This window comes from Ictidomys tridecemlineatus, chromosome 8, assembly GCF_052094955.1.
Source record: "Ictidomys tridecemlineatus isolate mIctTri1 chromosome 8, mIctTri1.hap1, whole genome shotgun sequence".
Lineage (NCBI taxonomy): Eukaryota > Metazoa > Chordata > Mammalia > Rodentia > Sciuridae > Ictidomys > Ictidomys tridecemlineatus.
In genome coordinates this window covers 21,634,628-21,659,062 of record NC_135484.1, presented here as the reverse complement: position 1 = coordinate 21,659,062, position 24,435 = coordinate 21,634,628, and the positions used below count along the sequence as shown (strand labels likewise).

At 38.5% G+C, this 24,435-nt stretch overlaps 1 protein-coding gene and 1 long non-coding RNA gene across 13 annotated transcripts in view; one reads left to right on the top strand and one right to left on the bottom strand.

The window, feature by feature from the left end:
• Phactr2 (phosphatase and actin regulator 2) overlaps window positions 1-24,435 on the top strand; it is a 269,022-nt gene that overhangs the window by 235,786 nt on the left and 8,801 nt on the right. For 9 of the 12 annotated variants that reach the window (XM_078018989.1, XM_078018984.1, XM_078018987.1 and 6 more), the window contains 2 exons: window positions 2,357-2,494; window positions 13,715-13,791. In XM_078018989.1, coding sequence (XP_077875115.1) covers window positions 2,357-2,494; window positions 13,715-13,791 — 215 coding nt within the window. Of the gene's footprint in view, window positions 1-2,356; window positions 2,495-13,714; window positions 13,796-24,435 lie in introns of those variants that run through there. The other 3 variants (XM_078018988.1, XM_078018986.1, XM_078018983.1) reach the window with 1 other exon arrangement.
• LOC120889154 (uncharacterized) overlaps window positions 10,950-24,435 on the bottom strand; it is a 30,859-nt gene continuing 17,373 nt past the window's right edge. The window contains exons 2-3 of the long non-coding RNA XR_013424806.1: window positions 21,646-21,745; window positions 10,950-11,383 (exon numbers count right to left, since the gene is read on the bottom strand). This is a non-coding gene — a long non-coding RNA (uncharacterized LOC120889154). The remainder of the gene's footprint in view (window positions 11,384-21,645; window positions 21,746-24,435) is intronic.

Here is a 24,435-nt window from a genome sequence, read left to right as displayed (position 1 = left end):
TTTTTAAAATACAAAGAGGAACAAAACACTGTAACTATCATACAAAAATCTGCTGTTCCAAGAACCATGATTAACACTTAAATGTATATATTTCCATTTAAAAAAATAGTTTTAAAAAATGCTCACACTTTCCATGTCATCTTGGAAATATTAAAAAAGTATTTTGTGACTATGAAGATTTGCCACTATTCCATATCAGAACTGGGTAATTTACTATGTGAGCTTGACTGTCCAACAGTCTGTTTGCCAGTACTGCCCAAATCGACAAATGGCTCTAAAACTCAGAAGATTGTTTCCACTTATTTATGAAAATATAAATCTGATTCCAGAGCCATCACTCTTTTTTTTTCTGTGTTAAAATAATAGTATTTGGAGAAATTAAGCACTCTCCAAGTATGTATTTCATTATAAATCCTTGTAATAATTCTTTAGATATACTTTTCATACCTGGAAAAGGGCAGGGTGTCTAAAATATGGCACCACAGTCAAGTGTGTGGCCTGACCCACATTTTTGAGGGCTGGCTGGGGAGTTCAGAGCAAAAGCATTCTAAGGCGGTTCAGGAAACACTCCACTCCTGTGGAAAAGTTATAGGGACTGGATTTGGAAAGTTTTAGGCTTTTTTTTCCCCTTGCAAGAAAATATCCTTAGTTCATTTCTCTGGTTTTTTTTCCCCCCTCAAAGCTTCTAAATGTCAAATAGTGCTCAAGCTGAAAGACTCTTTAAATTTAATTTCTAGGGATGATGATGCTAGCATTCAGTGGCCCTTGAGTTACCAGCCGCAGACAAGGGGGGTCGCCCCTCTGCATTGCTCTGGGCTCAGTTCTGGAATATATAGAGCCTTTTTTGCAATCCACCTCGGCCCCTCCATGAAGCACCTCCCCACCTTTCCCCACCATACAGTACTCCCTGCCATAGGTTGAGAGTCATCCTGGAAGCTACCCCATGACTGGTACAGTTCTCATGGGAAGACTGAGTGGAGAATTTCTGATTTGTGTGGCCACGGACCAGTGGACTTGCATTCTGACCAGTCCTCAGGCACAAGGGTTTCTTTTCCTCCTTATTTCCATCTGCTCTAGAAAGGCAAAAATACTAGCAGTATAGATTATGTGGCGTCTCAGGATGCAACCGCACCTCTTTGATTATTCTCTCCTTTATCCATTGCCCGTCAGAGCTGCATGAAGTCAGGAGCTACAGTTGCTCTATCCCAGCTCCAGTGAGCTCAGGGTGTGGTTCCAGGCCTTCTGGAGTCCTTGAATCCTTGCAGTATTAGAGCTCTAATGCAGTTCCATCCCTGGTTTTTCTCAGGAGGAAACAGGACCAGGAAAGGGCCTGTTTTTTCACTATAGAGCACAGACACAGTTCACATCCCTGAGCCAAAGCAAGTAAGGATGTGTCCAAAGAGGAGAGTGTCTGGCTATACACAGAGTACCTAAAGTGAGGAAAGGTACTGAAAATAATCCCTTTAGATATAATAGAGGTCTAAGTCCACCTATCTGGAAATACTATGAGACCTCCAACTGGAAAAAGTCTCCAAAGGCTTTGACTCTCAATAGCAGAGAGCAGATAATGCCTGTCAACCAAGGGCTAGGTTTCATTCATCCATCAGAATTATTTTGGTCTTATTCTTGGGATTTTAGAAAGGAACCAAGAAAGGACAGTAAATACCCACAGGGTTGGCAAGATTCATCATAATTATAAATTTGAACTGAACAAAGACCATAAGGAGGAACTCGGTGATGACAGGAGTCATGAAGGCTGCTGGCAGGGCAGTTCTCCAGCAACGCTCCCTCGTCATCTTGAGTGTGGTCTTTATGGCAGGGGATAAATGTCAGCATGAGGGTCCTTCTGTCTAGGGGCTGTGCTGTAGGCAGACCCTTTCTCCAGACTGCTCTGTGTCATAGATTTGTGCATTTCTGAATATATAGGTTTGGTGTAGTAGGGGCACAGATTTTTATTCTCATTTCTGAAAGTGTCACCGCTTTTGTCCAGGCTACTCAGCCACCAACCCAGCCATCCTGAAGCTGGGTTACTATCAGGTCTGCATGTTCCTTGTATGGGTGACAGATAAACCTTTATCGCCGGGCCAGACAAGTTGAAGGAAATAGTATAATGCTCATGTTGTCAAAGATGTGACCTATCTAACAATGATGATTTTTTATAGTCTCAAAAATTAGGGCACACTGCTTTCTAGTTCTCATTGCAAATTCCCGAGATGATGCTGCCTTTTTTTTTTTTTTGATACCTGAAAGTGACCTTATTTAACCATAACTTTGAAGTGTTCTCTATAGAAAACTTGCCACCATGAAGCAATAAATGGTTTACTGATCTCCACTTTTTCCCTCTTTCCTCCTGCAGCTCAGCCTGAGACCCACAGTGGCAGAGCTACAAGCTCGAAGGATCCTGCGGTTTAACGAGTATGTAGAAGTCACCGATTCTCCCGACTACGACCGTCGGGCAGACAAGCCCTGGGCTAGGTTGACACCTGCAGACAAGGCAAGACTCTCAGTGGTGTTGGTGTTGATCACACTGCTTTCCCCAAAACTCCGTATTCACCCCCCTTCCACTTGGTCATCCTAGGGGGCCAGATCTTAATGAGTAGTCCAACAGTTTTCTGTCTCTGATTATTTCAACTGCTTAAATGACGCATTTAGTAATAGTAATATAGTTCTTCCAAGTAAATCTCAAGGAAAACTAGTCCTTGTTTACCATATAACCTGTCTTCATTCAAACCTGGATGAACAGGGCTTTCCCAGAACCAGGGTTTATCCTTTCTTTTAGAAAATATAACTTATTCAATTTATCATTCTAAAGAGATATGTGAACTATGGAAAACTGGCACACTTCTTCTATAAATGGCCATAGAGTAAATATTTTTGGCTTTATGGACCATACAATCTTTCTTGCAACTTCTCAGTTCTGTCATTTTAGGATGAGAACAGCCATAGACATTTGTCATTGAATAGATGTGTGTGTATGTTCCAATAAAACTTTATTTACAAAGACAAGGAGCAGACTAGATTCAACCCACCAACCACACCCATGAAATAGCACCTCTTTGTGCTTGGGCTTTACCTCTTACTAATTATTCCTGAAGTTAAAAAACTATTTTTTGTATGTCTGTTGGGCATTAAGGTTCCACTTCTGGGAAATGCCTTGTCTTTTGCCCATTTTCTTTTGGGTAGTCAATTTCTTGTTGATTCACAGAGGATTTTCATGTATTCCAGTTATATATGTTGCAAGTAAATATGTATCTTCTCCCATTTTTTGATATTTCAACTCTGTTTATGGGATCTTCTGATGAAAAGGGGATGCCTTAAGTGGTTGTTTCAGCAGACTTTTTAATGGCTTATGATTTTGTTTCTGAAAATAATGTTTTCTCTCATATATGGAACCTAGATGAAAATAAGGGAAAAGTGGGGGATCCCATGAAAATAGAGGGGATATCAATGGAGCATTAAAAGGAGATTGCGGGGGAAGGGAGAGGGATGGGAAAAATGGTGGAATGAAATTGATCAAATTATGCTAGTGCATATATGAATATTCCACAGTGTATGTCACTTTTATGTGTATTTATAAAACACTTATTTTTAAAAAACTATAAATAAATAGAAGGAAGATCAGTAGAGTGAAGAAAGGAGGCTGGGGAAGGAGACACACCAGGGACTGAAACAGAACAGATTATATTCCATGCTTGTATGATTATGTCAAAATGAACCCCCAATATTATGTATAACTAAAATGTACTAGCAAGAACAAAAAGAATTCTTCCCATTCTAAAATCATAAATATATCCCCCATACTGTCTTCTAGACCTTTATTGTTTTGTTTTTCACATTAAATTTCTTGATTTACCTGGAATTAATTTTAGAGGGGAAGGGGTAAGGTGTACTTTTAGCTTTGTTGGTAATCTCTTTTATATTTCTTTTCTATGTTACAGAAGTCTCCCTATATCTAGGGTTTCAATTGACTAATAATGAAAAATATTAAATGGAAATTTCCATATGTTTTAAATTGTATACTGTTCCCAAACAGTAACATAACAAAATCTTGATTTGTCCTGCTACATACCACTACTTCCACCCTGGATGTGAATCATCCCTTTGTCCAACATATCCTTTCTGTATACACCTGTTAGTCACTTGGTAGCCATCTTGGTTACCAAATCCACTGTCAAGGTTCCTCAGTGCTTGTGTTCAGGTAATAGAATGATTATTCTATTGTATTATTAGTTATTGTTTTTAACCTCTAACTATACCCAATTTATCAATTCAAGTTTATTTATCATAGGTACTATGCATAGGAAAAAACAGTATATGTTGGGCTCAGTATCCATGTTTTTAGGTATCCAATGGAGGTCTTGGAATATATCCCCCACAGATAAAGAGAGATTACTGTTTTTGCTCTTTTTTTCCCTTCCTTCTAAATTTTCTGGCTTTATTCAACTTGTTTGTTTCTAACTTAAGTTAGAGACCCTATATAGTAAGATTTATCTTCTTTTTTTTTTTTTTTTTTGTACTGGGAATTAAACCCAGGGGCATTTAACCACTGAGCCATATCCCCACCCTTTTTATATTGCTAAGTTGATTAGGTCTAAATCTTGCCAAGTTGCTTAGGGCCTCTCTCAGTTGCTGAGGCTGCCTTTGAATTTGGGATCCTCTTGTCTCAGCCTCCTGAGCTGCTGGGATTTCAGGCATGGCCCACTGCACCTGGCCTTCCTTAATTTTTAAAATAAGCACTGGAGGTTATAAATTACCCTGTATATCAGTGGTTTGCCAAGTTGGCTGCATAATGGTATCATCTGGGGAGTTTTAAAAATGAGGATGTATGAGGAGATCCTGATTTAATTTGCCTGGGGTGTGGCCTTATGTATTAGGATTTTTAAAGTATGTGGTCAATAATTTTAAATGTCTTTATATATCTTTGAAAACAATATGTGTTCCACAGTTCTGGGTGTGGTATTCTAAATATGTCTATAAGATCAAGCTGGTTAGTTATTCAGATTTTTCTATCCTTATTTTCCTGTCTACTTGATCTGTTAATAAGACAAGTTAAACCTTCTACTATTTGGATTTTTCCCCTTTCTCATAATTCTATCAATTTTCATTCCTGCATTCCAGGTGTGTCATAGGTATTTAGGATAACTATATTTTCCTGACCAAAAAATCTTTGTTATGAGATTGTATCTCAAGAAACGTCTTTCGTTATAATATTTGTTTCATTTAACAGTTTTTTTTAATGAGATTTTCAAAATGAGTTACATTAGGCTACCTTAGGACTGTGAATTCTGGCTGCAAACCTGCATGTTGGCTGACATGGATTCAAATTCTCAACTAGCATCTATACTCACACACCCCGACCTTACTTATTGAACATCTGTGTGCAGTTTTCTTTGCTGTCCTTGGAGTCTGCCATCAGTCCCCACTTTATACAGGGAGGATTATTTATTTGACTTAGGCAGTCTCTTGTCTTCTACATCTCAGCAGGCTGCAAAATGACCTCTCAAGTTCAAGGTTAAGAACAGTTTCATAGTTTGTCTACTTTATTCTCTGAGCTTCATCATCATTTACCCTTTTTTATCAAAATAGTTTTGGCTGTTTTAGAAGCTCTAGGATGCATTGAAAACAATTTTTTTCCTTTTCTTTTTTTTTTTTAATGGTGTTGGGGATTAGAACCCAGGGCCTTGTGCATTTGAGGAAAGCACTCTGCCAGCTGCGCTATATCCCCAGCTGAAGACAATGTTTTAAATGCTACATTTAGCATGTTCTTTTCAATAAGAGGATGAATCAAGGAATCTGGTGTGCCATTCTGTAAGAAATGGTGTACACCTTTGTGTGTGTTTTTCTTTCATCTGTGGACCTTTGGCTACTCACCCCTCATTTAGTGGCTTCCAATTGGCCCTGCTCCAGTCACTGTTCCTGTACAAAAAAAAACAAAAAACAAAAAAACTAGTGGTTGAAAGCAGCAACAATATTGAAAAATATTTCATTGTATTTTTCAGATTTCATAGGTTGAGATTTGGTCGGGGGTCAGTTGGCAGTTTCTCTGCTTCTCCTGAGGTTGACTTGAGTCAATCCATGTCATTCAGCTGACAGATGGGCTACTCTGGACTGTCTAGGATGGCTTCTCCACTGTGCCTAGTGTTGCGGTGGGGATGGCTCAGAAGCTGGGCTCAGCTGGGGCTGTCCACCAAACTACCTACCTGCACATGTACTCCCACAGCTGCCAGGCTTCTTACTTGTGGCTTCCCCCAGAACCAGTGTTCCAGAGCCAGGTAAAAGGTACCTGGCCTTTTTTGATGCAGCTTTACTTCCACTACATTCTGTTAGTTGTAGTCAAGTTATAAGGCCAGCTCAGATTCAAGGAAAAGGGAATTGGTTCTACCTCTAGACAGGGAAAAGGCAAGATCATTTCACAGAAAAACATGTGCACTGAGGGTATTGTTTTAGCCATCTTTGGAAAATATAATTTGCTACACCCCCCATTACCAGCTGTCTTATTACTCAAATGCTGAACTCCAGAAAGGCAGGAAGTGCCAGGTAAATGAATAAAAATATCGTAACAGGTGTAAATTGTACAAGCAGTGAGAATCCAAGTGATTAACGACCCTCATATAAAAACTACGCTTTTCATACCCTAGAATAGTTTTTCTTAATGCTGGTTCTGTTATTGGGAGATAAAGCTCATTCATCTCAAACTATAATAGAGAGGACTTTATAAAAATGTATTGAGACAAAAATATGTTTTTTGTGTCAGATCCCTAGGCTGCAGGGGACATGGGCTTGGTCAGGGTGTCTCCTGCAGGCTTAGTATTTTGAAGGCACAGAACTTTTACATCTCCCCTGCAGATCCAACCCCAAGACCCAGAGCAGAGCCAGAGCCCTTCCCTACTCTCAGGGGAGACTCATTTGCTTCTGGCATTTCTTGCATTTCCCTTGAGACTTTTTAACGTGTAAAGGACATTTTCAGAACTGGATTTATGTGTGTGTTGGGGGGGGTGGTCCATAAGTGTTTTCTAAAAGAATTTATTTCAGGTAGAATTTTTAAATTTTATTTATATAACAATATATATTTAATTATATATTGAATATATATTTACATATTTGATTTAATTATATATTTAAATTATATATATATAAATGGTAGAAAATAGAAAAGAATGCAACAATTTAATATGCTGTTTAAATCTAGTATATTATACAAACACAAGTGATTTGTGTTCATTGACAAACATCAGAATATCCAAAAATTCAAAAACAAGAGACTAACAATTAAAATGCACATTAGTGTGTGGTATTTTTTTAATTGGTGCATTATAATTATACATAATAGCAGAATTTGTTATGCCATATTTGTACATAGTGCATAGTATTTTTAATAATTTCAAAAAATAATATTTTCTACTTAACAGAAAAATAAGTATAATGAAGTATTACTTATGGCCCAGAGATACTAAAACCATATAGCGTTATTATGTATTTTATTTTAGAATGAGAATAACACAGGCCAATCATTTTTACAGCAAGTTGTTCTGAGTTTCTATTGCTTTTTACCTTAAAATAAACCACTTCATAATATACATTGATCAGATTCTAAATAATGTATTTTATATAGTAAGTTAATTGGTGTAAAAATTTGTAATTTAACTATTATGTTAAAATGAGTTTTATATTTTAACTTTTGAACTCTATATTTAAAAAAAAAACAATTGCAAGTAAATATTTTCCATCTCTGCTCTCAAATAAACACACCTGCTTATCTAAAACCATCCTTCTCTTTTAGTGCCGCTTTCACAGCCCTATTAAGATTCTGCCTTGTGAGCCAGGCAAGGTGGTGCACACCTATAGGCCCAGCTACATGGGAGGCTGAGTTGGAGCGTCACTTGCGCCCCCAAATTCAAGACTAGCCTGGGCAACATACCGAAACCCTGACTCAAAAAGAAAAGAAAAGAAAAACAAAAAAATAACACCTTGCATTTTTAAAGATCAGTAGTCAATCAGTCAATCAAGTTAATGCCTCTTCTGTGAGATTACTTGGCAGGATGCTGTGCGGAATCTCACCAATCTGGTAATTTGTTAAAGTCTTCATGCTGAGAAAGAAGTGGTGGGAGAGTGCCTTAATAATTGTAAGCTTTATTAGTTTAATTCACCTTTAAAAATAAGATTTTCAATTTTACAATATATGTGCTTAGGTGGAGCACTAGAAATAGATACAGGTACAGTAAGATAAGATGGCCTCATTTCCTGCACTGAAGGAGATAAATGAGCCAGCCCTAAAATGATGGACAGGTTTTCTTAGTACATTTTGTATTACTAGTCCATAGAACCACAGACTAGTTAATTTATAAAGAAAAGAAATTTATTTGGCTCATAGTTCTAGTTGCTAGCCAGTCCAAGATAGAGAGGCCACATCTTTGTGCTACATCATCCCATGGCAGAAGGCAGAAGAGCAAGGGAGCATAAGACAGCAAGAGAGGGCAGAACTGGCTTCTTAAACAATCCACTCTTGGGATAACTAACTCATTCCTATGATATCAGCACTATCTATTCATGACAGCAGAGCCCTTATGATTTAATCACCTCTTTTTAGGCCTTGCCTACCATGTTGGCTTGGGAATTAAATTTCCAACACATGGATTTCAGATAACACCTACAAAAGACACAGGGAGAGCAAGAAAAGACCATCCAGTAGGCTCACTTGAGTTACCATCCCCATGGGGTGGAGCATGGAAGATCCAGGATGGAGAGAAGACAGCCCACATTGGAGCTGGGCAGCTGGGTGTGATTCTTAGCCACTTGTTTTCTGGCCAAGTTGTTTAACCTAAGTGCCCTCACTAGTAAAGCAGAGTCAATTATATCTATTGAGAATTACATGGAATATCTGTCTTGACCCAACTCATCAGTATTACATTCATAATCAGTATTACATTTATAATCTTACCACTATTACATTCATAATCAGGTTTAGAATTGAAGCTTTATACCCCATTGGTGACATTTTCATTATTTATTGAAGCCTCAACTTATAGTCTAGTGTAAAATTTTCTAGTGAAAGAGAATGCAAATTTTTTCAGATGATACACGGATTTGCCCAGTGGGTCACTCAGTAATGATTCATTAAAGCCCTTACATGTTAAATATGTTAAATATTCCCCCAGACTCTAGGGATACAAGGATGAGCAGAATATACTGTCTTTTCAGGAAAGCACTATCTACATAGGTCTTAGGAAAGACTGAGATTTTAGCCCTCTATAGTATAGTCTTTGGCCAGTTCTCATTTGCCTTGGTAGCAAAAGGTAGTCTGTTTACCCTCCCATGGCATTGAACTAATGAGTAGTCAAGAAGTCCACTCTGTGCTGCACATCAGAATTCTATTGGAAAAGTTAAAGCATAGTTAATTCTGGTCTTACATCCTTGCTATTTGAGAAGGTTGCGTAATAGTCAAAAAAAATCTGCTGGTGCTTCTTGTCAGGATGCCCCCTTAACTGACGGGCTGATGAAGCAGAACTGTTACTACTCACCACTGGTCAATTTTATACCTAGTTTTAGTCATTTTCATTTCCTTTTTCCTTTAATTCTCATTATACCAAAAAAAAATTTTTTAATATTTTTTAGTTGTTGATGGACTTTTTATTTTATTTATTAATCTTATGTGGTGCTGAGAATCAAACCCAGTATCTCACACATGCTAGGCAAGCATTCGACCACTGAGCCACAACCCCAGCCCCATAATACCAAATTTAACTACATATCTGGTCTCAGTGCTATCTCCTGGTGGTTTTTGGTTGGTTGTGTCTCTCAGTGACTTCCCATGGTGATCCAACCCAGCACCGTTTGTCCTCCAACCCCACTATTTCAGCCCACGTTTTTCTATCTCATATCTTTCAACAAAATCAGTCCCATTTATAGTTAAGTGAAAAGTATTAGGGCTAAAATCTAGTTTCATTTGTAAAGAAGAAATTTAAGATTATGTACATGCATTTCACCAATAATAAAAAGTCTTAATTAATTATTTTTTCTCCTTTTTAATCTCTCTCAAGAAATCATTCTCTTTATTAACTCCTGGAATTCATTCTTCAGTGAATTTTTTAAAATAAATATTGCATTTCTGCCATGTCCTGTAGTTATATCTTTCTGATATATTTCTCAATTAGTCCCTGCAATTTTACATAACATTCATTGCCACATCACTCATATAACTGACTTATGATTTCTAATTACAAGCCAGCACACAGAACATGAAGATCTGAGGCAATTATCTGGATGAGTTAGGCTCATTTTACTGGAAAATGTGTAGGGCTTGAGGCCCATATAGGGGACCCATCCTTGTCACTTAGTGTATGAACACTTGATCTCCAACAGGTCACATGAGTGTCTAGGCCTCTATTTTATCTTCTAGAAGATAAAAGTTATAGAACAGGATTGACTTTAACCACAGCTTTGCAACAAACAACCCTAAAGCCAAGTGGCTTAAATCAACTATTTTATTTTGCTCACTTGAGGTAGGATGAGGGAACATCCCAGCCCAGAGGTTTGTTTCTGATGTGCATGGCATCAGGTAAAATGCTAGTGCTAGATTCCACTTCCAGGAACATGTCTGTGCCCTCTGGCTCCTTGGTGCACTCACTGTCTCATCCTCCCCCCACTCCCCTCTCCACCACCCCCTGTCTACATAGGGTCTCATCCTCTAAGGCCTTTCCTTGTACCTGGGGATTTCTCCCAGTATGGTTCACTGAGAGTCACATGTTTTTACGTGATAGCTGACTTCTAAGAAGCAAAAGGTACCAGGCTAGGAAAGAGCTACACCCGCGACTGACAGACACAGTATCACCTCAACTGTGTTTTGTTGTCCAAAACAGTTATAGGACTCACCCAGATTCAAGGCTGGAGAGCAAGACTCCACTCTTGATGAGGAAATGGAAAGGTCACATTACAGATGAGAATGTGGGGTGTGTCCCTAAGTGTTTGGCTCTCTGCATAAAAAAGCGTGTGTGTAGATATAAGGTCATTAGAGAATTGTACATTTTATTAATATAAAGGATGTGTCACACACAATTTACAATTGTGCTAGTTTTTAAGTTCCATGTCCTAGTTGATTCTCTCAGAATGCTTTCATTGGTCTTTGCCAAACTCTTAGAACAATAGGCAACCTACTATTGCAAGTGAGGACTTTGTCTTATATATCTTTGAGTCTTCTTCAGTGACGTCTTCTTGAACTCTAGTATTTAGAGTATCTAGAAATTTTAAATGAACATTTGCAGAAGTCTCTGCCCCTATTCAAATGAAAATACTTCCTTTCAAAGAAGAGCTTCTTTTAGATGTGCATTGTGACTGGGAATGGAGCATCTTCAGTTTTTCCAGCTTCTGGTTCTAGGAATCAATTTTTCTATAAATGAAAATGAAGGCATTATAAGTCACAGTCACAAAACCAAATAATTTATTTATGAATGCCTCACAATAATGACATTATTGATAGCTTTATAGTATACAAAGTACTTCCAGATATGTCCTTGAATTAGTACTCATAATATTGTGAGGAATTCTCATTTGAATTTTCCAGGTGAATGTCATAGTGTTTTCTATCACTATAGCAAAATACCTGAGGCAATATCTTATAAAGAGAAAAGGTTTGTCTCATGGTTCTGGAGGCTCTAGTTCAAGATCAAGTGATTCCATGGATACGGGCCTCTGGTGGGGGCGTTAGATGGCAATGGAGAGTACTATATGGTGGAGCAAACCACTTACATCATGAACCTGAAAAGCAAAGAGAACACAGGCCAGAGTCTTCACCAGTGATCTAAGTACCTCCCATAAGGCCCTGCCTCCTAAAAGTCCCAAGCATCTCCCAATAGCATTACCCTAAAGAATAAACCTTTAACACATGGACCTTTGGGGAACACTTATTCAAACTGCAGCCATGAGAAAACTGTGGCTTGGGAGCAGGGTGACTCCCCCAGGGCCACACTGCTATGGAAGGAGCAGCCAAGTCTAGAATCCGTGTCTTCTGACTTCAAGCGTGATGCTTCTCACCCCCTCTAGTAAGACCTCCCATTTGGAGAAGAAATTTAAAGTGAACGTTGGCAGGATTCTCTGCCCCTCTTCAAATTAAGACACTTTCTTTCAAAGAAGAATTTCCCCTAGATGTGAATTGTGAATGACACGGGGCGTCTTCCGCTTTGCCGGCTTCTGGTTCTGGATCAGTTTTTACAGGCAGTGAGAAAAACAGCCGTGTCGGGGAGGACACAGGCCCACAAACATTTCTCTGCTGGCTTCAGCTCTTCCAGAAATCAGTAGTGTGAATTATTACCACCGTTTCCACACCCAGATTCCCCATAGAGACTACAGGGGCTGAGGAATGTATCTGGGGAGAAGAGAGCTCTGTGTCAACAGGATTGACACAGAACACTGGAAGGCACATGGGCGGGAAAGCTTGTGGGTTTCACTGTGATCCGTGGGGGGGAAAGGGCCCACCAGGCTTTCTTCTGTCTTCTCCCTCTTCTAAAATTCATTATTTTCCAACCACAAAACAGATTTTCTTATCTCTCAGCAAAATCACTCTCTGTGATTTATATTGTCACTCTGTGTTTTGACTGAAGAGTCCATTTTTTTTTTGCCTAGAGGTTTCAGGGGTGTTTTATTAGTACTTTAAGAAAAAAAAATGAATAAGACATTCTTCGTAGAAAAAAATGAGGAAATAAAAATAATCAAAAACTTGAAACCCAAAATCATGCGCCATCCAGTCACTGTTCGTTAACGGATAAACTAAAGTTAACATTTTGACGACTGTCTCAGCTTCTCGCTCTGAATGGCATAAGCATCTCTTTGTACACCAAAGTTTACACGGCACAGGTTATGTGTTCTTTAAATAGTAATGCATCTTGTTTGATATTTTCCTTGAGTTGCTTTGCCCACTGTGCTGAAATTTCAAGTTCTGTTTATCTAAACTTTTAATATTAAAGAATAAATAGCAACTGCTTTTCCAGTAGCTCTGTGGCAGCTCGTCAAAACTATGTTATTGTGGGCGGTAATAAGTGCAGAACTTTCATAGGAATCTGATACTATTTCTCAGAAAAATCTCATGCCCAGCACTTTCTTGTGGTTGTCGAGGTGGGGGATATTCTGTATGACTCATGGACTGCGCTATGAGTCTAGCCAAGGCTCCCCTCCCCACCCCCATTGTCAGAGACACTTGAAGAGGTCAGTCCTGATTTTGGTTTGGATTTACACCTTAAATATCCCTCATCTGAAATGCTTGGGACCAGAAGTTTCTCTGGTTGGGGAATTTTTTCCTACTTTGGAATATTTCCATACATATAACGAGATATGATGGAGACGGAGCCCAAGTCTAAACACAAAATTCACTTATGTTTCTTCTACACCAAGCCTCAAGGTCACTTTCTCCAATATCGTTACCGCACTTGCCTTTTGCGACAATCACAGGAGGTCAGTTGTGGAATTTCCCACTTGTGACATGGTGTGGGCACTCCAAAGCTTTCAGATTTTTCATATTTCTAATTTCAGATTTTCATATTAGGGATGCTTGACCCATAATGTGATGTTACATTTATTATTCTACCTTTACCTCATGGGAATTCGGAATCCCTTTGTCCCGGCCATTCCTTAAGAGGATGTCTGTTTCATTGATGCTACATAGACTTGGAGAAATATGGGACCCAAGTAATAAATTTACTTGCCTATTTTTTCTTCTCCTGTTTAGGCAGCCATAAGGAAAGAACTAAATGAATTTAAAAGCACAGAAATGGAAGTACATGAAGAGAGTCGACAGTTTACAAGGTAAGTAGTCAAAATGCAGTGTATCATGCTGAAGATACTTAAGATGGCAAATTTCTATGTTAGGTCTATTTTAATCACAAATAAAAATTTTAAATAGTTTTAGCATAAAATCTTCTCATGAAGATTTCTGCTTCTCCCACATTCATCCTTGTTTGCTTTCACTGGTGACCTAACAGTCAGTATGTCAGTTTTGAAGATATGATAAGATTATGAATAACACTGTAACTAACCAGGCTGAATAAGAATTTCTAAAATTAAATATTTCTTTTCCCTTTCAAAGAAGTCTGAATCATTCCTAAGGGCTACATTTTGGTTCCCTTTTTAGTTTCATTTTCTGGGCCAGAAAACAAGTGTCAACAGTGTTCATTCTGCTTCGGCTTTTAAAGTTCTATGCCCAGAACAGATGCTGGTGACAGTCAGTGTGGGCACATATGTGTCACCTTGGGCTCACAGTAGACATAATTTAGGATAGAAACTGAATTTTCAAATGATACAGCTTAGCATGGTGATCCAGTTTTTCTGGAACCACAGAGGACTGTTAGGTTAGATTCCCATTATTTTTTTTATTTTTTAATTGATTTTTTAAAAATAAATGACAATAGAATGCATTATAATTTTTATTACACATATACAGCACAATTTTTCATATCTCTGGTTGTATATAAATTATGTTCACACCAATTCGTGTCTTTATACATGTACTTTGGATAATGATGTCCATCACATTCTACTATCCTTGTTAACCCCCTGCCCCCTTCCTTTTTCTCCCACTCCTCTGCCTTATCTAAAATTCATCTAATCCTCCCATGCTCTCCCTCCCTACCCCACTATGAATCAGCCTCCTTATATCAGAGAAAACATTCGACATTTGTTTTTTTGGGATTGGCTAACTTCACTTAGCATTATCTTCTCCAATGCCATCAGTTTACCTGCAAATGCCATGATTTTATTCTCTTTTATTGCTGAGTAATATTCCATTGTGTACATATGCCACATTTTTTTATCCATTCATCTACTGAAGGGCATCTAGGTTGGTTCCACAGTTTAGCTATTGTGAATTGTGCTGCTATAAACATTGATGTGGCTGTGTCCCTGTAGTATGCTGCTTTTAAGTCCTTTGAGTATAGACTGAGGAGAGCGATAGCTGGGTCAAATGGTGGTTCCATTCCAAGTTTTCCAAGGAATCTCCATACTGCTTTTCCATATTGGCTGCACCAATTTGCAATCCCACTGGTAATGGATGAGTGTACTTTTTCCCCACATCCTCGCCAACACTTATTGTTGTTTGTCTTCATAATAGCTGCCCTTCTGACTGGAGTGAGATGAAATCTTAGAGTATTTTTGATTTGTGTTTCTCTGATTGCTGGAGATGATGAACGTTTTTTCATATATTTGTTGATTGATTGTATATCATCTTCTGGGAAGTGTCTGTTCAGGTCCTTGGCCCATTTATTGATTGGGTTGTTTGTTTGTTTGTTTGTTTTTGGTGGTCAGCTTTCTGAGTTCTTTATATGAGATAACAATTTAAAAAGAGAAAAGGTTGATTTTGACCCACAGTTTTGGATGTGTGAACCCATGATTTGTTGGCCCTGTTGCTTTTGAGCCTGTAGAGAGAGAGCATGTCGTGGTGGCAGCAAGTGTCAAAACCATTCACCTCTTTGCTGGGGAGCAGAAAGAGATTAGAGTCCTACAACCCCTTGAGTGGCATGCCCTCAATGACTGGAAGACCTACCCCAAGACCCACCTCTTAAACTTTCCACCACCTCCTAATAGGGCCAAGCTGAGTACTAAGCCTTTAATACACAGGCCTTTGGAGGACACCTGAGATCCAGACAATCGCAGCTATAATCCTACTCTTTCTCCTCCCAGTACCCTTCAGTTTCACAGACTACTAACAGCAGAGTGGACCAACATGAGTAATCATATTATCTGATGCCCACTCACCACAGGTGTCCTGTTTATTTCTCTCTCCCAGGTGTATGTGCTTTGCTCTCTATAACAGGTGTATTCCTAAAAACTTGCACAGAAATCAAATCTTTAAATTGAATTAAGGTTAAAAAATACCAGGACAGATGCTTACAGAAGGAAGACCATGTTCCATCTTTACCGAGAACAAATGCTGCTGCTGTAGGTTAGAAACGGCCTCTGTAGGGCAGCCATCGGCCATGGTGCTCCTCCTGTTCCTGCAGTGGTTCCTGGTGGTGTGGGGGATGCTTGGTGCTGGGTAAAGGAAGTAGCAGTAGGAACCTGTTATTTAATAGCAAACCCCTTCCACAGAACTCGTGGTGGCCTCCATTATTGTAGATGTCCTCCACAGCTGTTCCCTATAGGTTAGTCTCATGGACAGAAGAAAGTCCCGTGTGTCTAAGGGACATTGCTTCTTTATTTGTTTGTTTCCTCTTAAATCTGTTTGGTTGTATCTGCACACAGGGACTTCTGCCATCTTGAAGTGTGGTTTCCCCTCTTTGAGGGCTCTCTCCTCTTATAATCTACTCTTGGACCAGTAACGGCCAGACTTCTCCCTGCCATTTCTGGGGTCAGGAAAAGTTCATGCTAAAATGAGACATCTGAAGATGTACTTCTCAGTAAAGTTGATCCTAAGAAAGGGGTAGAATATTTTTGTGACACTGAGCTGGCTAGGGCCTCTGGGTAATTGGGAAAGGGCTTGTGCTCGTGTCCCTCAGACCTGACCCCTGGGCTGCAATGACAGCTCTCGGCCCACTCTTTGTCATTCAGGATGGTATCTGATGACCTTATTTTCATCTGATAGCATGATATGAGGAAAAATTACAGCAAAAGATAACGGAATTAAAAGAACAATGCATTTTTACAGATTTTTCATTTTATGAAAAGTAATTGTTTATTCTGAAAGAGGTTCCGCTCCTGTTCTATTAAACACCGTGAACAAATATACCAAAAGTAGGATACCCGGAGAAGTCCGGTTTGTTTCTTTTTTCTTTTTTTTGTATATATATATATATATTTAGTTGTCAATGGACCTTTATTTTTATTTATTTATATGCAGTGCTGAGAATTGAGCCCAGTGCCTTACACGTGCTAGGCAAGTGCTCTGCCACTGAGCCACAACCCCAGCCCCTCATTTCTTTTTTAATATGTGTATTTTGATGTAGAAAAAGAATATATTGATTTAGGATTCAAATAGTACAAAAGTTTATCATATAAAAATGAAACCCCACTTGACTCCTTTCCCAGACTCACTTCCATTCCCCCCAGGGACGCTAGTACAGGTTTGAGGTACTATGTAGATGTTTCTATGTATCTACATAAATAGTATATGTGTAAGTACCCACATGTGCTTACATGTATCCTCTCACACACAAACAGAGCATCTAGAAAGTCCTTCCATATCAGTATATATCACACTCATTTGAATGACTCTGTGGCGTCTCATAGATAATGTACTATAAATTATTGAACAGTTACATGATTGATGAATGTTTATGGAGTTTCCATTTTTCATTATCAAACACTGCTACCTTGATTTTGCACATATATTTCTGGGTACACATGCTAGTATTTATGTATTAGTCCCATTAATAGATTGACTAAGTCTCAGGATATTTTTCTTTCTTTCTTTCTTTCTTTCTTTCTTTCTTTCTTTTCTTTCTTTCTTTCTTTCTTTCTTTTTAACATTTTTGAAAGATACTATTCTGTTATCTTCCTGACCCATAGTTGCTAAGCATGCCAAGCTGCTTACTCACCCTTATCAGCATTTGGGGAGTGGTTGGGAGATTTATATTCTAAAGGATAAACAATAATGTTCTGTTTCATTGATATTTCTATGAGATTGGGCATCTTATGTTTACTGAACATTTTTGATTTGCTTATTCAAAGTGTTTGGCCAATTTGGGGGGATTGTCTTTTTTATGTGAATTAGTAAAATCTCCTTAGATATTATAGATATTGGCCCTTGGTTATATATGCCATGATATTTTTCTCCAATCTGTTGTTAACCTTGAGAATTTTTAAATGATTTTTGTTTTAATTTTTGCATATTCATATCTTTCCTGTTACTTTTTACTTCATTGATTGTCTTGTGGAAGGAAACAAAGATTATAAAACCACTTGTTTCAACTTATTATAGGCTTTTATATGTTTTGATTCAAGAGAGTAAACCAGCTTTACTGTTTTCTGAGTCAATAATGTGTTGTTTCCATGCCATTAATCTCCCCCTGGATGTGAAATCCTTTTTTATAATGCACACATTGGTCAATTTCTGAGTTTCTTATTATGTTCTGATGAGCTATTTGTCCGTTTCTACTGTGTCACTCTGTTTAATGAGTATAGATTTGTAGTGTTTTTATAGCTGATGGGTTATTTTTTTCACCTTCACAATCCTATTGGCTGCTCAGCGCAGTGGCACACATCTGTAATTCCAGTAGCTTAGGAAGCCGAGGCAGGAGGATTATGAGTTCAAAGCCAGCCTCAGCATCTTAGCGAGGCCCTAAGCAACTTAGCAAAACCCTGACTCAAAATAAAAATAAAACCATCTGGGGATGTGGCTCAGTAGTTAAGTGCCCCTGGGTCAATCCCCAGTACCTAAATAAAAAAATAAATAATTTTTTTGGCTATTTCTCTATATTTACTCACTTAGGGAAATTTAGAATATGTCTGTTGTTAATAAAATAGACTGTTGGCATCCTTAGTGTTTAAGCTAATATTAATAGATGTAAGTAGATAGGCTTTGGGGGGATAACAGCTGATGTCAAAGGTAAACTTTAAAAGATTTCCAGAAAAAATATTGATTAACACTCTTTAAAATGTCTTTCCAGATAAGGAAAAATTAAATATTCATATCACTAAAATAAATATGCCTTGCTTAAGTAGCCTTCAAAACTTGGCAATAGAGCGAATGTCTACTGCTATTTTTCCATTAATTTATATGACATCATTAGAACTGCATTTCCAGCCGGGAAATATTTCTGGCTTTAAAGACAAAAATCGTGCTTATTGTTTTCAAGTTGTTTTCAGTATTTCTTTTAAGAGAAAAACATTGAGGGAAATGCTGCTGTTTCTAACCAAAATAATACAAAAATATGGTAATCTTTTACATTTAGAAAATTGCTCATGTAAAAAACAGTGCTTCTCTTAGCACCAGCCACTCTTGGGGGTATAAACACACTATGAATCATTACCTAGCCTTTAAATGCAACCTAGATACCCAGCAGCTCTTCTTTCTTCTAATTAGTGCCAGAATTTATCTCTTCATACCAAGTAAGCCTTCCCTTCAAAACCTAAATCTCTGTGCTCCCTGCAGATTTGAGGTGGTTAATAAATGGGTTGAGACAGCTCTGCTGCTTCTGCTCACGCACCTCGCATCCAATGACAGCTCCCACATAGCAATGTACCAGGGAGCACTGGATGGATCCATTCCCATATATAGCTTTCTTTGTTTCTGTATCTTTGGAAAGATACACAAAAAGCTGATAGCATTACTTCCCTCCTGGGAGGAGACCTGGTGATTGGGGGCAGGCATGGAAAGGAGACTTCCCACTACTTACCCTTTGGAACCTTTCAGTTTTTGAAATGTAAGAATGTTTTGCCTCGTCAAAAACTCTTAAAAGAAAAACTAAAGGTTCATTCCCCAAGTCCTCATTTCTGTAGGTGAGGATCTCATCATAGTGGCTTGTCTTGACTACTGGGCTGGCACTAATATTAATTGTGACTGTCCCGCTGAGGTCAGTGCATGGAGAAGACACCTCTGAGACTCTAAGCTCAGAAAACATGCTGCGGCATGTTTAATCTGTCTTGATAAGGAATTGTGGTGATCTTTGACAAAATTCCCCCAGCAGGAATATTTTCCAGAGAGCTCCCTGGAATTGAAATGTGTGGAAGGTCTTGCAGCAAGAATAGGCTCAGGTAATCCCCACAGAATTTGTCCTGAGGACTGATAGGTACCAAGCTAGAACCTCAGGTTGCTGCTTCTCTGGTCACATCCGGGACATTCTAACCCCCAGCTGGCCTTTCAGCCTTCTGCTCAAAACCCCAAAGTGCACTTGAACAGTGGGCTATTTATTAGATAGGGTCATTGCATTTTTTAAAGAGACCACCATCATTGCATTTTTTAAAGGCCACTATTGCCCTTTCCATAGTAAATGGACTTTCTACAATATAAAATAATTCCATAAATTATAAAGACAAACTGCATGAGAGTTCAAATTTTAACTTAAAAAAAAAGAATTTTTAAATGATTATAGCTGAGTAGTAAGATGATGAGGAATTTTTATCTTCTTCTGCATAGCCTGTTTTCCAAATTTTTATGAATTAGTAGGTTTCAGATTGAAACTCAAGAAAGTATCACTTTAAAAAATACTTTAATTTTGTAAATAATATTTTAGAGTATGTAAAGTATTTTGAAATATTTACACACATGATTATCTTATCAATTATTTGCTTATTATATTAAGGGAATTATCACAGAGTTGGAATCATTGAGTTGAAGCTCTTCGAGTTACAGTAGGTCTCCAGAGGTCATTGCATCACATCAAGTGGGAAAGTCAAGATATTGACTAAATGCCTATTTAACAGCAGTATATTTAAAATTTTAGATGCACAGAAAAATATTAGAAAATGACATCCAAAATTCTTCATGGTTTATTATAGAATTGTGGGGATTTTGACTTTTCTCTATTTTTCAAATATTTCTAATGTATGACAGTTGGACCCATATAAATAAATGTGCAGTTTAAGGCAATTATCTCATTTTCTTTTTTCTGTAGGTATTTCCATCCTATATGCATTTACAGATAAAGTAAACCACTCTTTCAGCTGCTGGATAAGCATAGTTTATGGAATTGTGACAGTGCAGCAACTGTACTTAGGACTGCAATTAAAATTTGTTGAGGGGTCCTCCACAGAGGAATGAGAGGGCTGTCTTAGGACTAAAGAAGGGTCTGACCACTATGTGGTGTGACCTCTCAGATGGAACAGGAGCTGTGGTTTAGGAGGGCCTCTCCATTTGGTTTCTATATGTGTACATGGCATAACAGGGAAAGTATTGAAAACAGAAGGAGGGAGTGCTGGGTAGGTATTCCTTTGGGGGAGCCCTTGATTGGCATGAGTGAGGTCCTGGGTTCCTGCCATTCCAGCATGGCAAAAATAAATAAATAGATAGATAGATAAATAAGTGATTGATGATTATTCAGGATTTAGCATATATCAAATAGGGAAGTATGGTGAAGTAATATTTTTACATTTGGGAGTGATTCTGTTTTTATAGTGCCCAAATGAATTTACAGGAAGATGAGTAAATTTTCTAAAATTAAGTTTTAGAGGAACCATCTTTAGGGAAATCATTATCCTTATCTGAATTCCATGATTTAAAAATAGCTTTTCCATCACGACAGTGGAAAATAAGAAAAATTGTATAGCAGTATTAAAAGGAAGAAGAAAATATAGATAAGTTCAAAATTGAGTCTCAGAAAAGTTCTGAAAAGAGAGTGGACAAAAAGCTTACGTGTCCTTAGGGCACAGTAAATCTATTTATTGCTCCACCAACTTGAAGCCTAAAGCCAAAACTGTCATTCTGTCAGACAGGCAAACTTCTCAGGAGGTAAAGCTGAACTTATATTTTTAAATGAATGCAAACTGCTGAGTTGGAACACACTTAAGGGATAGTTTGCATTTGCTTACCTCTAACCATGAATTTTAGAGCTGAATTTGAAGATAAGGTGCTTAATTTAACAGGATATGATTATGCTTTTTCTGATCATACAGAGCAGAAAAGACATGAGTTGTTTGTTTTACCAAATCTGGACAATCTATGTAAGAGGCTGCAGCTCGGCCCCTGGGTTTTGTCAGCATCTTATTGCATTCACAGTGTTGGTTGCTCACCTCCTTCTCTGAGCCAGCCCTTGAGACTGCTGGTGTCATCTTTCCACGCAACCCAGGCTGTGGAGCTCATTATCTACTGCAGTTCCTGGGCAAATGGTGTCTGCAGGAAAAGAAAAAAAAGAAGTGTGATAATGTCCTTGCTAGGTTTGGAAATCTAAAAGCAGGATACTTTTCAGGAAAATGCTGGGCTTTAGAAGATTATCTCTTCTCAGTCCACTGACTACTTGCTTGATTGCCCAACCTAATTCTTTGTTTACTTCTTCATCCCAAAGACGTCACCGATGGGATGAGAAGAGAAAACAGTTTATGTCCTTTGTCCCACTTATCCTTTGAATCTAGGACCAAAGAACATCTGAAGATGGGGACATTGTAGAATACTTGGTGTGCAAAGGCAAGCAAAATTGGAGAGTGCTGAATAATTGCTAAATTAGATGAGCTTTTATTTAATTCCTAAAGATGAACATTAGAAAGAGAGGCTGATGACTCCCAGGATGAGGATCCTAGAGGTACAATTTATCTTGTGTGCCAGGGCTCCCAGGGCTCCCAGGGCTCCTGCTCTTCATGTGACGTAGACAATGCCAGTATGTCTTCCTCAGAGGGAGGGGAGGGGATACTGCTGGTTTCAACCCCAGGATCAGGCTGAATTTGCTTCTCTAGTTACTATAAAAAGTTGGAGAATAGCCCATTTCCATTGATTCCCCTTTGTGGAGAAAGGTGGATGTTTTTGAGATAATTGTATCAAAGTGTAGGGTGGAAATGGGGAAAAGGGATTTTTCTCTGACAAAATTGATCAAAACTTGGTAGATGTACAAATCCAATTAGTTGCCTTTTTATTCTACTCTACCCAGAGAGCACTAGAAACACTCCCTCTTTTGAATGAAAATGCAGATTGGAGTCCATTTTAATCTGTACTTTCATATAGTCTGGATGCGGTGGCACATGCCTATAATTCCAGTAACTCAGGAGGCTGAGGCAGGAGGATTGCAAATTCAAAACCAGCCTCAGCAATTTAGCAAGGCCCTAAAGCAACTTAGAGAGACCCTGTCTCTAAGTAAAATACCAAAAAGGGCTAGGGATGCGACTCAGTGGTTTAGCACTCGTAGCTTCACTCCCTGGTATCCGCCCCCCCTCCAAAAAAAAAATAAAGAATAATGCCTGGAGCCTAGCACCTCCATCTATAAACTCTCTTCCCTTGGCAAATGACTTGACATCTTTGGGCTTCAGTTCCTATACCTGTATAAAGAGGGAACAGGAGTCCCTACCTTATAGGGTTATTCTAAGGATTAAATGAGGTGTTGTACATATGCATGACACTTGGATTTGTGCCCAGCATTAGCAAATGTTAGCTATTTTTATAAGTTTTTGCCTCTCTTTCATATTTTATATAAAAAGTTTGATTTAAGAAGTTTTCACTTGCTCTTTTAAAAAATTTTTTTAATGAAATTTCTGTATTTTTCTTTAGCTTGTGATTGACTCTTCCAGAAAGCACTTTGGAATGTTCTGTCAGATGGGTTATCATGATTACTATGCATTTGCTTATAATTAAGTTTGGGGAATCTTACAATTGACTCTGCAGTTATATAAGAGTATTTATAGATTGAGTGATCCAGGGGGCTGGGGTGTAGCTTAAGTGGTAGAGCACTTGCCTAGCAATTGCAAAACTTTGGGTTCCATCCCCAGCAACACATGCACACAAAAGGAAGAATTATCAAATGGCTTTCTAAATGCCCCCATGATGTGTTCAGCTGTTTGTGCTTTGAACAAATGCTTAGTGAGCACACAGAGTGAGCTAGATTGTGTTTGAAGCCTGGGAATTTAGAATACATCATTTGAGGTCCTTGTCCTCAGGTGGTTTGGTTACATTCTGGTGAGAGAGACAAATCATTAGCAAGTAAACAGACATTTCAGTTTGAAGTACCGTGAAGAGAATATAACAGGACACCATGAGAAGGAAAAGGGGAGAGAGAGCGTGGGTTGTCCCAAAAAGGAGTCAGTTGAAAAAAATAAGACTTGTTCTGTGATTTAAGCAACAGGAGGAACCTAACTATTCACAGCTAGGGGAAGAGAAAAGCATGCCACCCCCAGGGGAAGTGAGCTAATGTAGAGGAAAAGCTGGTGCCTATTGCCCACCTCCTGAGAGGGGAGAACTATACATGGCCAGGCAGCAAAGGCAGCCCAGGTGACCACACTAGTAATGTCTATTTATGAGGTCACACATCTGCCCAAGAGCATGGCATTTAGAAGAGTTAAAAATTGAACTCCAAGGGGGCACAGTCCTGCTTCAGCCATAACTTATTTACCAGTTTGGGAAAGCTTGGTGTATCTTGTTTTTATTTTGACTTTTGGGAAGTTAAACATACTGAATAGTGTAAGACGACCCATGCATCCACAAGGCAGCTTCTCCAATTATCAACCACAACCAGTCTTGTTTGTATCTCTTCTTATGTCTTAATTTTTTCATTTCTTAGTGCTTTGATTCAACATAATATTATGATACACCACAGCCAGGCTCCGTGGCACATGCCTGTAATCCTAGAGGCTCAGGAGGCTGAGGCATGAGGATCGTGAGTTCAAAGCCAGCCTCAGCAAAAGTGCAGCACTAAGCAACTCAATGAGACCCTGTCTCTAAATCAAATACAAAATAGGACTGGGGATGTGGCTCAGTGGTTGAGTGTCACTGAGTTCAATCCTGTGTATCCCCCCACACAAAAAAATAAAAAAAGATATACCAAGTGCCAGATGGTGTATGTAAAAGCAAATAAAAACAGTCCTCTGCTCATTTCCCATGGC